Below are 18,044 nucleotides of genomic sequence, written 5' to 3'. Positions count from 1 at the left end.
AAACGGCGAAAAAGAAACCAGCTGGCACGTTGTAGGTATATTATAATAATAATGTATAGTATTATTTACATCACATGCATACATATATCGTGTTGCTTTGCTGATGTAGGTAGGTCGTTGATGGTGCCTATACACTGTGTATAGCAGTGCTTCTCAACCTTTTTTGTTATAGGGCCCCCTAAATTTAATGTAAAACTGTCAAGGCTCCCTTCCATGGATGTAAAAGCAAAAAATAAATAAAAAAAGGTCATCAGTATTATTTTTTTCAATGATATACTAATATACTATACTTACATGCACTTATTTCACAATTTCACACAAATAAATTATTAAAATGTATAGGTGTATAAAACTTAAAAACATATATTATAAACAAAAAAAGAATTGGTAATAATAACTATAAAGAAATACAAAAATATTCAGTAATAATGTTGATTTGATTTCAAACAAAGGCTAGGTTAATAATAATAATAAATAATAATAATAATAAAAAATGTGAATTAATTTTATTAATGTGACGGTTGGGCTTGCATATTTTCGCATAACATATTTATGTCAGGTGTGATATTCGAAACTGAAATACGCAAGTTTGATTCTAAAGACTGTTGTGAAATGCAGGATCTATGTTTGTTTTTTATAATTTGAAGTTGTGAAAATGCAGTTTCACAAAGATATGTTGATGCGAAAGGTATTAATATAAGTAAAGCCGCTTTTGAAATTACAGGATACTCTTGCTGTCGTCTTAACCAAAATTCGGTAAGTTCTTTTTCATTAAACTCGGTTTCAAGAGTTGAGTCTTCTCTAATTTCAATTAATTGCTCTTTTGCGGCCCATGAAATATGATCGTATTTCAAAGAAATAGAAAATGGTTTTTTTACCCAATCGTCTTCATTATTTTTATTTAAATTTGGAAAATATTCAGATAAAAATTTTAGTACTGAAGACAAATGATCAGTTATTATACTTGAAACTGAAGTTGTCATTGAAAGCTCATTAACGGTAAGAAAATCGTGTAAGCTCGTAAACATTGAGGAATCTTCATTTTTAAATGCGTTTAACCAAGAAGACAATTTTTGTTTAAATGCTTGAAGTTTTGAGGTAAGTATTAAAATGTTGGTACTCTTACCTTGAAGAGATAGATTTAATTCATTAACTTTATCAAAAAAATCTGCTAAATATGAAGTTAAACACATCCATTTTTCATTACTTAAAAGTGCAGATAAATCGGGTTTAATATCACGAAGAAATATGCGGAGCTCATCACTTAGTTCTATAACTCTTTTCAAAACTTTTCCACGGGATAGCCAACGTACGTCTGTATGGAATAGTAATGTATTATGGTTGGATCCCATATCTTCACATAAAATTTTAAAAAGTCGAGAATTTAGGGCACGGGTTTTCACAAAATTGACCATTGATACTACGTCATTCATAATTGAATTCAGTTCACAGCCAATTTTTCGAAAAGTTAAATTTTCTCTATGTATAATGCAATGAACAAATCTTATATCAGGACTAACTTTCATCACTTTTGCTTTAAACCCTGATATTCTACTAGTCATTGCTGCTGCTCCATCTGTACATACACCAACACATTTGGTCCAGTCTAATTCGTTTATAATAAAAAAATCATTTACTTTTTTAAATATATCTATGCCTTTTGTTGTCTCGGAAAGAGTTTCACAAAAAAGTAAATCTTCATTTATTTCTAGATTATATTGATATCTCACAAATACCATTAACTGGGCATTATTTGTAAGATCTGTCGATTCATCGAGTTGTATTGCAAAAGTGTCACTATTTTTAATTTGAATTAATAATTGAGATTTCATATAATCCCCCATATAGTCTATTCTTCTTTTAATAGTATCATTAGAAACAGGGATGGACCGTAATGCATCTGCAATTTTATCACCGTGTACAATTTCACATATTTTTATTGCTGCAGGTAAAACCAAGTTTTCTCCAATAGTAAAACTTTTTTTAGCTTTAGCAATTATTAAAGCCATTTCAAAAGAAGCTTTAAGAAGTGTTTTATTTAAATTAGTATGTTTATCAAAAAAAACTACTTGCCGACTTTGTTCTGATGCTTTTCTTTCAAAAAAATCAGACGTTTTATTTTGGTGTTCGGGGTGCATAGTAATTAAATGTCTACTTAATTTTCCAGGTCTCATGCAATCGTTTGAGAGTGTATTTGAACATATGACACACATCGGTCGTTCTTCCTTATTTACGCATGATGCAATAAAACCAAATTTTATATATTCTGAATTGTACTTGCGTTTTTTTTTATTGTTTGCAGGTAAAAATTCATTTTTTCTTTTGCTGGTTGTTGAACTAGAATTATCTGTTTCTGGAAATCTTATGTTACTAGTTGAAGTAGAAGTATCTGATTTTATATTTCCTTTCAACCACTTTTCCATTTTAAACTTAAAATAATATTATTAACACCACACGTCCACACGAAACACACGATATCGAGCAAAGAAACGCGACTGTACTGCAAAGGCTTTACATCATTAAAGTTATCATCATTTTCGATAGTTTAATCTTTAATAGATTATTATTATTATAAGATTAAAGTAGGTAATCTAATAACTCTAATGTGAGATAAACTTTCCCGATGTAATAACAATTGTATTATTATTTAATAACAGTAATCTAACATTAGACTTTATCGACAATGATTAATCATATGGTCGGTTATAATGGTAATATTATAACTGAATAACCGAAAATATTTTAAATAAAAAAAATATTTCAAGGCCCCCCAATCATATAGCCACGGCCCCCTAGGGGGCCGCGGCCCCCAGGTTGAGAAGCACTGGTGTATAGCACCTACCTACATTAGTATTGTACCTGTACAATATAGCGCACACGCGACCGCGCTGCGTCAAAAAAATACTCTTTACTCACGCGTGCNCAGTACCTTATTAATATCCTTTACGAAACCTAGATATCCAATAATCAAGAGTTATAGGACCCAACGAGGCCACCTAACGAGTTATACTGTTGAATCCGCTACTGACCCACATTTACACGGATGTGGCGAATTCGTTTTGACCCGGTCGATATTAATATATTAATATAATAATGTGCTAACGGGCTACGTATAAATAATATGATAGCAGTGTACCATATTATAATATGGTGGACGGCGTTTAAAAATATAACGCTTGAGACTCCTTCTGACGATGAGACGGCCGACTGTGCCAAACGGCGAAAAAGAAACCAGCTGGCACGTTGTAGGTATATTATAATAATAATGTATAGTATTATTTACATCACATGCATACATATATCGTGTTGCTTTGCTGATGTAGGTAGGTCGTTGATGGTGCCTATACACTGTGTATAGCACCTACCTACATTAGTATTGTACCTGTACAATATAGCGCACACGCGACCGCGCTGCGTCAAAAAAATACTCTTTACTCACGCGTGCTTATCAAATCGGGGAGACACAATATGTGCGTTGCCAGCAAAAATTCGCGTCGTGTGACGTGACTTATGCATAATATATTATTTTATTGTAGACACGCATAATTGAATAATGTGATATTATTTTATACTGTAGTAGGTATATAGAATGCAATAGTCATACAATGATAATGTTGTGCGTATACATCGCACCACACATCGTTATGGGTATACAGGGTGTTTCGCCGTGTTCGTCCCTAACCTACGTACTCCTTTATCTATCACCTGGCTAAACTTAAAATATACGTCATTACTATAATTAGAACACTATTAGATATGATGGGAATTAGTAATTCGGCTTGAAAATACATAATTATTATTTGCTCAATATATAAATTAGGTATCATTGCTGGTCATTATTTACTATGTGTGATCAGTATGTGTGTTGTGTGTGTGTGTGTGTGGGGGGGGGGCTTTAATATACGCTATGTTTGTAATTTATTTATGTACCAAGACCATGTGTCAACATCGGTGGTTGAATTTTACGGGGACGAGTTTTAAGTCAGAAGTTACCAACGTATAGAATCATTATAAATGCCCAATATCTCGAGTATATGATATAACGAATACAAAAATAATTTCCCGTTTATATGTATAGGTGTGAGCCGGTGGCGATAACGATACGATGTTATTGTAACGACAACTAGCAGGAAATCAATTAAACCCCTTTAACTGTGTATTATTGGCTGCACACTGTGTGTGTGTGTGTGTGTGTGTGTGTGTGTGTGTGTGTGTGTGTGTGTGTGTGTGTGTGTGTGTGTGTGTGTGTGTGTGAAAACTGTATAATAATATAATGTCTACAGTGTGTAATCAACGAGCACCCTTATATTATTACTTATACTTATATAATGTAACGTACCTATATTGTATATACCCTCTACTCCATCGAATCCTTACAATTGGCCTAATTATCAATTGTAAATCTAATTTCTCGTTCCGTCCCCCGTTGGCGAAGACCTACCAATAGTCCTTGGGATGTGGCAGGAATATGTACACATTTTAACGAATGTGAATGTGTGTGAGACGTAAGTGTTTGAGCGCCCGCGTGTGCTTTAGAATGAATAAGTGAAACGATTTACAGGCTGTGCACTGTGCCACGTCCCTTCACTCTATAATAGATAATATGTTTTACTCGCCAGTGATCCGCTTAACATTCTTAATTAATTTATATAACGCTTTCTGATAAAGCAATCAGATATGTTTCTTAATTTATGCTTCAATAAATGTTTAGGTTTTTAAACTTGTGGTCTTTGGATCTTAATTTTAATCTTTGTAAATGTATAGACACATAAACATCCAATGTAATAATAAAATGGGATTTGTTGTTTTAAAATCATACACGTCACAGGCATTAATTGAAATTTAGGACATCAAAAACAAATTATTTTGTAGAACATCAATGGAATAATTCAGTCAGTTAAATTGAAACATATCAAAAAAATTACGTCTTATTATATAGTTTTAACTTAATATGTTAAGATATACCTACCTAATTAGTGGTCTTCGTGTCTATGTACGTATAATGTATATGTAATCATAAAGTACCTGGTAAATAAAGTAACCTAGCCTTCAACAATGACGTCAAAAACAAAACTCATCCATAAATGTATTACAATTTTATATGCATATGCGACGGAATAACCAGAAGCATTTATTAACGAGAACACGAAAATCGGTGCAAAATTTTCAGTATGACAAGTGTAGCCCGAATTCGACCATAATTAAAATTTCTCTTTTGCTACCTACTGAAACTGATTTTACACATTTTCTATGTTATATTTTATTTTTCAGTGATAACCATACTATCTATATTATGGTATAATCATACATCTTATATCTCAGAGTAATGAAATACTCCGAGTATAAGGTCTATGAGTATAATAAGATATATGTGGTGATAATTTATAAAATAAAAAATAAATTGTACCACTGATTATTATCTTTATACAAGCTACACTGGTATACCCACAGGTATACCAAAATGCAAAAATCTATCTCCCATAAGAATATTTATTTATCATAGACCTTATACTATTTAATCTATTCTGTGCTCATACTAGTAGACAAGCAATGAGAAAATGCAATGTGGATTATATAGATGTGTGAACACTCCCTATCTTATAAATGTAAAGTGGGCCGTAAAAAGTACGCCACTTGTAACTGCCACCGGGAGCGCTAACTACCCGATGAAGGCTCAAACATATTAAAGTTGTATGTGCCATTCTGCAATTTAGCATTTTTATTTTTATTCTAATTACCAACTTACTAGTATATTTAGTAATTACAAGGTCTATGGACTTCATAATATAATAATAAATATTTTATTTAAAAATAGTGTAACTCAAAGCGTATACGTGTATAATATGGTACTTTTAATTCATATATCTATTTGTTTAACACCTAGTTTGGAAAACATTTACCAGTAGATAGAATAGATAGATAATAGTTTTTATTTATAATTTTGGTATTTTTTATAATCTTTTTATAGTATTTTTTTTTGTATGATGTTTGATCATTATGCCTTTTGCATGCAAATATTATTCCAGTGTTCAAATAGAAATTAATAAAATATATAGAAGGATGGAATACCAAAAGTAGTTTTATTCCCGGCTATTTAAATTTAATTGATTTTTATATTTTTATGGTATTGCAACTTGCAAATATTGGGCATAGTATTTTCTTAAAACAATATGAACATTATGAGCCCTCGTCGGGTAGTCAGCGCTCCCGGTGGCAATCACAACTGGTGTACATTTTTCAATCAATTTTTTAATCTGAGTGTATACACAATACACCTCTATATATCCTCCTTGATAGTATGGAAAGCTTAACAACATATAGAGAGCACTGTACAGAAAGTACATCATAATATACAAATTCTTTTCGATTTATTTTATATTTATTGATAATCATAATATATTTTCATTACCTACTTCTTAACTGATTTTGTGACATTAGAATTAATAAAAAAGAATTCAATTAGTTTAAAATGAGATTGAAATAATAAAATATACAATGATCATGTCAACTTGTAAAAATAATATATTACAGATTTAAAGAAAATATAGCGTACCTTGTACCACCTACTGAGAAATCGCATTTATATTAGTATTGTCTTTCCAGCTATATGTACATACTGGTCCTTATTACCTGTAATTTCTATGTCGGGTACATCAACACATGAGTAATGAGTACTACTAAGTAGTAATTGAATTTATTATAACCATTTTAAGTAAAGAAATCTTGTTTAGTTATTCGTTATTTTAAATATCACTTAAATAGAAATGCTGTTTTTGGAGGTAATATATTAAGTGGGCGTTATGTTAAAAAAAACTAATGCATACCTCAAAAACAATAATAGTGAATAATATATGATGTGGTACATATATTTACTATTTACTATTTATTATATACTTTGATTTAATACAAAAATTATCTGACCATTATATTAATTATTGTTATGAATTTATAAAAAATTTAAAATAATAGTAAATTGTGTAGTAAGATTAGAGCATGATAATTTCATTATTTCAGAAATGATTAACTTTTTTCTAATTTGTCTTAAATGATGAGTGGCGGCATTGTAGCATGCCCAATGGGCGCATTTGAGCTATAAATCAGGTCGAATAGGGACAAACGGACGTAGCCGTTTGGACGTGGCCGTTTGGACGTGGGGACAATTATTGGACGTCAAAGAAAAAAAAATATTTATAACTAATGGTATCGTATCATATCGAATCTTGTCGATATTATTATTGAACATTATGTAGGTATTACCTAAAGATTGAATTTTATCGTTTTGGCAATTATAGGTATCTATAATAACAATATAATAATATAATATAACTTATTGGTTATTACAACCGTTTATCACACTTTATCGGAACACGGCGATACACGAAAATACACACACTCGTGTTAGTCGTGTACAAATTGTGTACAAGTGTACATGTACATTTAACATGTAAAATGTCGTTAATTAACTCAAATCGCGATAGTGAAGTTTTTTTGGATGACGGTTTCATGTACTTACTTGAAGCTTTTAGTTCTGATGGTTTAAAACGGTTTTGGCGATGTAGGTATAAAAGGGAATGTAAGGCTCGTGTGCATACTAGTATTACAAACTTAATTATTCTTAAGCGTATAAATAATCATACTCATGACTCTGAAGCTGCTAAAGTTGAAGCAAATATCGCAGTGTGCAATATTAAAATTTTATAATAAATGTAAATAACTTATTCATTTTATTTATTGATTTATAATTTTTTTTTTTACGTCCAATTGTCCCCACGTCCAAATGGCCACATCCAAACGGCCACGGCCATTTGTCCTAGATCGAAATCAGGTTGTTATGTTTTTTTTTTTTGGCGCAAATAGGGTACACCTTAATTAATACAATGTTCACGATCTCAAGTTCAGTCCTTAAAAAAGGAACTTGTTCATGTTCACGTTCACGTTCATTGAAAAAATGAATGCGTTCACGAGATCGTTCATTTAATTTTTTAAATTTTTTTTAATAGGAATTATAATAAGGAAATATTATTATATAATATAATTAATCAATATATTTTGAGCATATTATATTTATTAAATGGCAAATAAATTAAGCGTCTTAAAAATCGTTCAAATTCATAAAAGTATAAACATCGTTTACATTCAAGTTCAATTTAGTAAAAAATAATCACCTTGAATCACTAAATATTAACGTAAACGTGTAAAATGCGTCCATGAACGACGTTTTTTCCAAACATTTGTTATTTATATAAAAGAAAAGATCATATTATTATTATTTAGAATTTAGAATAGGCAAATAAAACAAGCCTGTTATTGTTTTTAAGATATCTGAAGCAGCAGTATATCGTTCATACTTCATATTTTATAATATAATTAATACGATACATGGCTCGTACATGGCTACCATTTTATTATATTTAAAGTATTTAAACATGCTTATAAAATACCCTCTATCTTGACCATCAAAATTGTTTTAAACATATCAAGAAAACAATAGCTAAAGCGTCTTAAGCTACATCCTGCTACCACCCAGCTTCTGTAGTTCACCATTTATACATAATGTATAAGTTAATAATCCCTAAACACAGAGAAGGTACGAATCCTAATACAATATTGAAGACTTTGTTAAAACATTATTAAATCATAATTAGTTGGGTTAATTTATTGTAGTTTATATACCAACCTATAGAATTTAAATTTTAAAAAGCGGAAAATAGGTTACCTCTCTTCTGTACTGTAGGCTTCAACTTTTCAAGTGTAATAACTACTAAGTCATTGAGTTTGTCAATACTATAGTGACATTATGATTTATGAATAACATTTTTAATTTGAATTCAATGAAAAATCATTGCATATAGATTCTGAGCGAAGACTGCTTGTCAGCTCCTATAATATTACTGTACTAAATATATCATTTATATTGATTTTTTATTGATTTATTTTCATATACCCATCCATTATAGTGGCCCACTTGTAACCTACTGTACAGCAGAGCGACATCCACTTATCCGCTTTTTTAGATTTGTTGGTTCCAATGTAGAAAATACTTATTAGGCGAATTTTATTTAATTGCCACGCCTTATCAAATTTAAAATTGTATGTATTTTTAACACGAATATAATCAGCAACCTTTTTTGAAGTGAAATTTGCGTGAAACTTTAGCGAAATTTTAAATGTAAAAGGTCTATAAATAGTTAAAATAGAGTCGAAATATTTTGAAAATTATACCATATTTTATAGAAAACGCTGACATATAGGTAACCTTTGATGACCGTTTCAAGTACTTACCTATTTACGGTTATCTATTTTTGAATTGAGTACAATAATTATAAAATATAAGAAGATTGAATTTGCAGAAAACAAGTCTTGCGTAAAAATTCATGTTTCCCCTAAATTTATTTTTCTGATTATTATGAAAAGTACACGGAATTTTCTACTTTGACCTCCTAAAGTACTAATAATTAGATTCAATCTCCTTCTAGAAAAAGTATTGAGGATAAGATCAAAACATTTTTTTCTACTATAAATTGTTACATTCATACGCTTCACTTAAAACTAAAAATCAATTGTCAGATATTACTGCTTATTCAAAATTAAACTGTCTCTCCGGCGAGAATAATATAGTAAATATTGAGGTCAGTTTTGGATAAAACGATATTAATTATTTGATCAATACTGTGCGTGTTTTTTTCAAGGAGTCCCCAACATACATAATAAATAATCAAACACAAGACCGATGAATATTTTAGAAGACGGTTTTTTTTGCTTGTTTCTGCCACTCTAAAATTCACCCGAATCCCGAACAGCGACTGTTGCCGGTTTAAGTATGAAATATATAGGCCAGCATATACACATGTACTTATATAATATAAATGTCCAGCTTCAGAAACGTTTTAATAATGAATGGTTCAATTATCACTGTGCTTTCATAGATTAAATAAAAATTAATCTGTGGTGCTGCGCGCGTGGTGTCTTGCCACGACGTGAAATCCATCAGTCACGGCATCGTTCTCCTCAATTGATTGTTTTTCTAATATATGTGTATACAAATTATTTGAGAATTAGGTAGGAGGATATAATGTATAATGTTGGTTTATGGTGACACTAACCTAACCACACACCACCCCCGGGTACCACAAACCGAAAGGTTGAGCACACCTGAGTTGAGTACAATGAAACTGTCGTCATAGCGACAGCCAATGCGAATTGATTTTACTCGACACGAAATGTGTATGTCGCATAAGTGCACAACTGACTGTTATAATATGTTTATTATTTATTATATTAATTATATTTATTATTATTAATATATATAGGCATCAGTCGAGTGCATAGGGGGGGGGGGGGTTGAGGGTTCCTCCCTTCATTGACCCATAAAGCCCCTTATTTGTGTCTTTGATATTACCACCACAATTTATTTAAATATATTATTATTTATTATACTTATAACATCCTTCTCCCCCATTGAAAATTGTGGTGGAGGGAAGCCACTGATATAGATAAAATTACTAGTATTTGAAGGATATTTATCTATCTCGATAAACATAGATAACAAAAGGACACATGTTTATATTTATATTATTATACACACTAGATACCTACTAAAGTACTATCCCACTGCAACTGTTGCTTAGCCCACTCTGCTTTCCAGACTTCAGACTCCCGTAATACAATTAAAATTTAAAACACATTATAAAAACTCCTCAACCTAGGTCTTACACGAAAGATTTTTCCTTCAAAGTAGGTTGTTTTGATGTCTGATGAGCGATGAGGGGAAATGAAGGGCAATTCATAATATCAAAAATTCTTATTAATTCGATATTCTGATTCGATAATGGGATGGTATTATGAAAATGAAGGGAGTTAATCTTTGTACATCATTAATCCCTCAGGTAAATAATGTCGTTGGTCGTTTGCACAACTCATGTCTTAACAGCATAACAGGTAGTACGGGCCAAACGACCGGATAATACACCAATAACATCATGTAATAGCAGAATAATAGATTTCAAAATTAAAAGGAATAACATTAAAAAAAAAAAATTGTTGATCATTTTGTAATTTTTATGAATGTAAATAATGACCAATTTATGAATCTACCTATAGTTAAAATATATATGATAATATTAGTAATTACATTCTAATTTAATCATTTTTCAATTTTTTTGTAATAAAAGCGATGTGTAAATGTCCCACGCCCGAAAATAATGGAATTAGAGTATAATTAATATATATCGGCCAATTATTTTATTCTAACTGCTGGCCCTGAATATCCGCTCTATTATAGTCGACCGTAATTTAGGTGTTTTCTATTGCAGTGATATTTGGGTGAAATTATATAAAAAGGCCTGCCTCGGCTGATACTGTAAGAAAATTAACAAAATAGAACTACATGTGCATGTAATCAATATTAAAGATGATTATTAACCTGAGTGCTGACAGAGATTCTCGTGTGTCTGATAAAAAGGGCATCGACGGATATAATATTATCATTATTTTATTTATATTGGTTTAATATTGTTGTACCTAGTCTGGGTTGTGGTTAGGTGCAAACCACCGCGGCTGCATTTTTCACATTGACGGGGATGTGTGCTGAAGTGGGAAAGGGAAGAAGGTATACTCGTCATAATATCGAAGCTTTCAACACGCATCTGCTGCATGCCGAGAACAAAAACCCACCCGCTTATCGGATTCGCATTACACCACTCGCGTGGCGCGTATCGATTCGCTCTTGCTGCTGCTGCAGTGCCGCGGGTTGGCGTTCCCGCAAACGAACAGACCACCAATAGCAGAGGGAAAAAATGAAAATTCGCACCAAAGGCATGGAGTAATAATAATATAAGCGCGACGGAAGGCAAAGGAGAAGGTTAAGGACTCGTATAGAGCGCCACTCCAGAGAGAAATAGTGTCACGAGGGCCATTAAAAGGCGCATGCTTTGCTAAAATTCTCAGTCATATTATTACCACTGGTATATATAAATATAATATATATTAGTGTGTGTGCAAAAGACGCCGGAAGGGTCCGAAGTGGTGGTGGTTGGGACGCCTAAAACTGAGGTAGGGGAGGAAACCGAGATGATGAGAGTACGAGGGAGAGAAATATGGGTGGTTAGTGTGTGTGAGAGAGAAAGAGAGAGTGAGAGAGAAGTTCGATAAACCCAGCACCCGGTTGTCCAACAATGACAAGCAACACGAATTGGCATCTACCTCCACCCTTTCTCTATCAACAGTCGTCATCTCCCTCTCCGGCTCTCCACATACATATATATACCATATATACCAAGGATATTTTGTTTTATACATCTCATCCACATCACGTTTATCATATTTTGTTTTTCTTTCCCAAAGTTGTATAGTTTTATTCATGCAGCCGATAGATATGTTTGTCCATTATATTACATGGAACTAAACAATATATTACAATAAATCTGCAGATATTAATTACTAAAAGCCAATGATAATAAAATACCACTTATTTATACTTCACCCCAATTTTGCGCTTAGGACCAATTCTTCGTACTTCACATACGTACCTGCTCAAACACGATAATAATAATAAAAATAATAATTTATCGTTTAGATATATCGGAAGAATAATATATTATAATTGTATGTATGTCAACGGCATCCTTCGTATCACTGCGCACGCGCCGAAATCAAAGTCGTCGATCGACTGCACTTGCCATGATAATATGATAATATCATTTGTGTGTAGAATATCCCTATAGTCTTATTATGCAGTTGTGCTCCTACGTATTTGTATGTTATATCTATACGTATTATTTACGTATTATTATTTATTTAGGAAGGTATACATGGTTTTAATACACATCTCGGTGCGGTGCCGCTGTCCCAGAAGCAATGGCACGTGATTTATGAGCACGTGCATTACGACAATTTAACGTCTATGACGTATGGTATATATATAGTATATAATAAACTGTGTATATATATATATTATATACAGTACTCGGTTACTGAGCCGCCGGTGGAAGCGATGGGTGAACGGATTGTCTACGCGAGTATGTGTGTGTGTGTGTGTGTGTGTGTGTGTGTGTGTGTGTGCGAATGTGTGATTGTAATGTTATGTGTGTGCACGCATGAGTACGTATAGTGGTTGGGTTGATGAGAGGGGGTGAGAGGAAGGTCCCGATGACCTGATCTAATTTTGTAGACGTCGCACTGCTGCGGTTCGTCAGTCAAATCCCTACAGTCCTTGCCGTCGCGTAATACATGTAAAACGCGTATGGGGCAATGACAGCGCGCGTATAATACGTGCACATTAAATATAAACCTATACATATATATTAATAATATATGATGTGTCTACAGCACACAGCCACGCGGTGCAAACTTGTTTTAGCCTAGGGCACAGTGTATATTATTACTCTTACTTTCACCTTATAGGTGTATACTGTTTACATAAAATATCGGTATATTCTATACCCGCTGGTGTGTGTGTGTGTGTAGTTTGTAATAAACATACACACACATGCGCGGCGGTGAAACATTCGCCGGACTTAGATGCCGCCGCCGCCGCCGCCACCACCGACGACGACGCTTTATCGATTCGCGTTGAATATGTGCGAAATCCCTAAACGAGGATTACGTCCCCGCCGACGCACAGACGAGAAACCAACCACTGGGAATTAACCGCCGTCGAGTGGTTGAATCCTATTGTTTTGCAGAGGGACGGAACACACATAATAATAATATAGCGGACAGTATATAATAGCGAATATTATAGAATAATATTGTAGTATTACAATATAACATACTCGAGATCGGCGGATGTCGAAGGACAATCGTCAATCGATTTCGATCGGGCACCCGAGAGAGCACAAGGGGGTCCCCCGGCTGAATGAACCGCTGTAGAAAAAACAGCTACAGACGTACCTATACGGTATTTACGTCCAGTAAGAAAACAAATTCGTAGGTAACCTATACCCAGGCACCCATCACCTACAATACTATAAACTAAATGTCTAAAAACTAATATCATGCCACTGACGTGTGTATATTATAATATATGATACATAATATTATGATCGTCGTCGTCGTCGTCGTTGATATCGAAGGCGACTATAATGGATGTAATCAAAACAATAATAATACAAAATATAATATTATATAATACATAATAATACACATCACTCGGCGGTAAGACCGTACTACGGGAGGCGTCATGATAAATATATGTACGTATGTATATGTTGGTACTTACTTTCCGAGTTCCTCTTTAAGTTCGTAATTGTCACTAAATCGCGTACATACGAGCGGCGCGGCCATCGTGTCGTGCGGTGTTCGTGTGCCGTGTGCCGTGTGTAAATGTGTGTGCGAGTGTGAGTGTGTGGTTAGGTTGTAGTTTGGTTAAAAAAAATTAAACCGAGGGGGCCCGCGTTCGGCGTTCGAACCGTGTGTCTACTGCGTGCAGCACAGTACGTCGGCGTGCGGTGCAAGCGTGTGCCGCGTTTGCGTTCGCGTTCGCGTTTTCGTGCGCGCGCGACCGTGTGCGAGTGTGTGTGTGTGTGTGTGTGCGCGCGCGCTCGTGTGCGTGTGTGTGTGTGTGTGTGTGCGTCTTGTGTGCAGTGCGTAACGCCGCGGACGCCGGTGCGGGTGCTCTGCGGGCGCCGTTCCACAATCAATACCGCAGGCGGCGTCGGCGGCGGCGGCCGGTCGGCAAAGTTCGGCACGTCTCGGGCGAACCGCCGAGCTACTTGTTGACATCCCTCTATATTATAATGGTGTAGCGTAGTGGAGACGCCGCCGCCGTAGCTTGTGCTCGATACAGACGCCGGCGCCCCTTTTGTGTGTGTATGCGCGCCGCCGCCGCTGACACAGCCGCGCGCGATATGTACTCTCTTCCTCTTACCCATCCGTTACTACCATTTCCTTGTCCTGCGTCACCGATGTCCCCGACACCACAATTCGTTCTTTTTTCTTTAAATTATATATATATATATGTATCTTATCTATTACGTACATAGATAAATCGTACTATTGTCAGCTTAACCTACTCCCCTCCCAAGGATGTCCCTGCCAACCCCCTTCGTGTGTGGCTGGGACCAATACAATTGCTTGCTTTAATGAGCTATAAAATGGACTTTATTCGTTTGGATGAGAAACTATATGAGAAAGAAAAAATGCTTAGAAAAACAATTGTTGAATTAGTTTTTTTTAAGGGTTTGTGAATCAAAGTCGTTTCAGCATCCAATATCCGATGTTCATTACAGTTAGATGGTTAAATTACGACAATAAATGTCTAAGGTTCGATCATTCGAAAGGAAATAAAATAGTAATGAAAGCTTTAATTTAAAAATGGTTAAACAATTTATAAAACATTATATCTCTGCGGCTGTTCCTTATTATATTATAATTTATATTAATATACAGGATTTAAATGCTGTGCTATCAATCTTATTATATATTTTATAAGAATTAACCGTCTTATATTAATAATACAAATTACAATAGTAAATGTTATAGTTAAATAGTTATTTATTATTACTCATATAAGTGTTATTATACATACTATAGATAATTTAACTGCATAATACAATACATTTTATATACAACATTCAAATTTCAAACCAACGACTTGTCAGATTTTAAATAACGTATCTAAACTTTTTAAAAACACTATAGGTTATTGATTTTAAAATTAAATGTACTTTTATTTTAGTGTGACTGTCTCTACAGTAGGATGGATGCTTCAATCTTCAACGTCTAGAGCGGTGTTTGTTAACAAATCGGATTTTATCAGTAATATTGGAAAGAGAGGATAAAATTGGATATTTTGAAGGATAAATTGATTTTTGTGAGTAAAAGAGCTTGAAAATTTGATTCAAGATTTCGAGTAAGTTGTTTTTACAGAAATTTTAAGAATATCGAAAATACACGACAATAATTTTTTTTATATAAACTTGTAAAGTTCAAATTTTTGCGAAGTTGATCAAAATCACGAGAATAATATGTAAATTACATTGTATAGTAGAAAATTCGTAAGTTATTAATACCTAAGACTTTAATATTTAATTCAAGATTTCTCGGTTCATAATTTTTTATTTAAAAGTCTTAAGTTTGAAAATGTAATAAAATATTTCTCAACAGTTTTTTTACAGGAACTTAATAATCTCAAAAATATAGAAGTTTAATTTTTTTAAAAGGCATTTAAGTTCAAATATGGCCGAAAATGATATTAAAAAATTAACAATGTTTTTAGTTAATTTGTAGTAATTCCATTGTTGTAACACTATTATTTATATTGTTATATTTAGTTTACACAATGAAATTTCTAAAATTTTTAATTAATTTTAAGATATTTATACCACGAACCTATTCACACCGATGTACGGTACGTTAATATTGACTTAAAAGTAATTAACTGCAGTTAGTAATAATGTTATGATAGTTACTAATAATATATGATTTTGGTTTGTGGCAAACTAAATCTACCATATTACAAACAGAAAAATAATACTTATACCTATGTAACATAAAAAAATTATAAATAGGTAGACAAATGTACAATAAAAATAGCCTTGTAATTGCTCAGGATCATATTTTCTATGATTTATCATTGAATTCAATTTAACGTCACATAACTGTGACCCATTTAATGACGAGTTACACTTGAAAACTACTATACAACTGCAAAGTAACTTAAACAATTTTTTTTTTATTTTCGAAAATTGCTTATAAGATTTTAAAATATTATAAACCAATTTTTCTGGGGAAAAATATGAAAAATTATAAAGGTCTTGTAATAAAAATATACCTATTATATGCTATAAAAATGTCATATTTAAATTGTTATATCCATTTATCATATGAATTTGGGAAGGTATTGTTATAAAAATGCATTATTTATTTTATAGAGGAAATGTTCTTATATTTTAGAAGTGAAGCAGAATACACAATATCTAGATAAAACTGTAAAAACATATTTTATGAATATAAAAGGTCGTCCTTATTATATTTGAAAATAAATTTTCAATTCTTCGACAAATGTTTAAGCAATGTAGTACCAGTACCTACCTATGTCATGAGAAGACTATACTAGTGCCCATTTTTAACATTTATATTAAAATGTATATCAGATATATGTATTTGTATTGTATGAAAAAAAATACCTATGTGTATCTACCCTATTTGTTACATAATTTAAAAATAATAGAAACGGTTCAACATTTTATATTTATTTTGTTATCGCCCATTTCTCCTACATAACTTTCAAGCGTTTACAATTTATTTCATAACATTTTTATAGATAATGATTGGGAAAATTATATAGTACAGTGATTTTCAATTTTTCTGAAAATACAACAAATTTCATCTTTCACAAAATTGCCATGCCACACCAAATCTCACCGGTGTATAACTCTTAGGTCAGCTACTATATGAGTATACAAATACAATAAGTAATAATATTAAAATTTATTAATATTGAGTCTTTATCACAAATTAAGATAGTACAAATCTTAAATCATGGTCTTTACCATAATAATTTGTGATCGACTGTTGATAAGCTTTAAAATATGAGCAGATAGTGCACTTCAACACACTTAAATATTAAGGTATATAATAAGTATACAACTATAAAATATAATATTCAATTGACGGTCCAATTGTGTATCTCTTTGTTACCTCATGAATTTTTTTGGAATCACTATACGTGCTATAGTACTAGTTAGAAATTAAAAACGGATGGTTTCAAGTTTTCAGTCTCTTTCAGAAAATCAACATTTCCAAAGCTCGTGGGCTACGTAACAACACAAGGAACATTGGTTGAAAACCACTGATAAATTAGGTGTCACGTAATTTTCCTGAAAATTTTCGTCAGGAACGATTAAATTCAGGAAAATATTTGTCAGGAATGCTTTTATCATGGAAACTAATATTAATTGGAAAACACTTCATAGTAAAATCAAAAACTTTATATTTTAGAAGAAGATTATTCTTAGGAATTTAAAATTGATGAAAATTTAAATTAAAAAAAAAGTTATGTACACGACGGTCATTAATATATTATACAATATTATACATGAGTA

At 32.5% G+C, this 18,044-nt stretch overlaps 1 protein-coding gene across 20 annotated transcripts in view; it reads right to left on the bottom strand.

The window, feature by feature from the left end:
* Positions 1 to 14,539, bottom strand: part of LOC111029202 (calcium/calmodulin-dependent protein kinase type II alpha chain) — a 52,664-nt gene extending 38,125 nt beyond the window's left edge. For 6 of the 20 annotated variants that reach the window (XM_022308131.1, XM_022308133.1, XM_022308127.1 and 3 more), the window contains exon 1: positions 14,219 to 14,536. In XM_022308131.1, the coding sequence (XP_022163823.1) occupies positions 14,219 to 14,283 (65 nt within the window). In that variant the 5' untranslated portion in view covers positions 14,284 to 14,536. Of the gene's footprint in view, positions 1 to 14,218 lie in introns of all 20 variants that reach the window. The other 14 variants (XM_022308117.1, XM_022308121.1, XM_022308119.1 and 11 more) reach the window with 5 other exon arrangements.
* Positions 14,540 to 18,044: the final 3,505 nt, after the last annotated feature.

This window comes from Myzus persicae, unplaced genomic scaffold (assembly GCF_001856785.1).
Source record: "Myzus persicae strain clone G006 unplaced genomic scaffold, MPER_G0061.0, whole genome shotgun sequence".
In the NCBI taxonomy this organism is placed as follows: Eukaryota; Metazoa; Arthropoda; class Insecta; order Hemiptera; family Aphididae; genus Myzus; species Myzus persicae.
The sequence above is the reverse complement of the archived record's forward strand: the minus strand, read 5'-3'. Positions and strand labels throughout refer to the sequence as shown.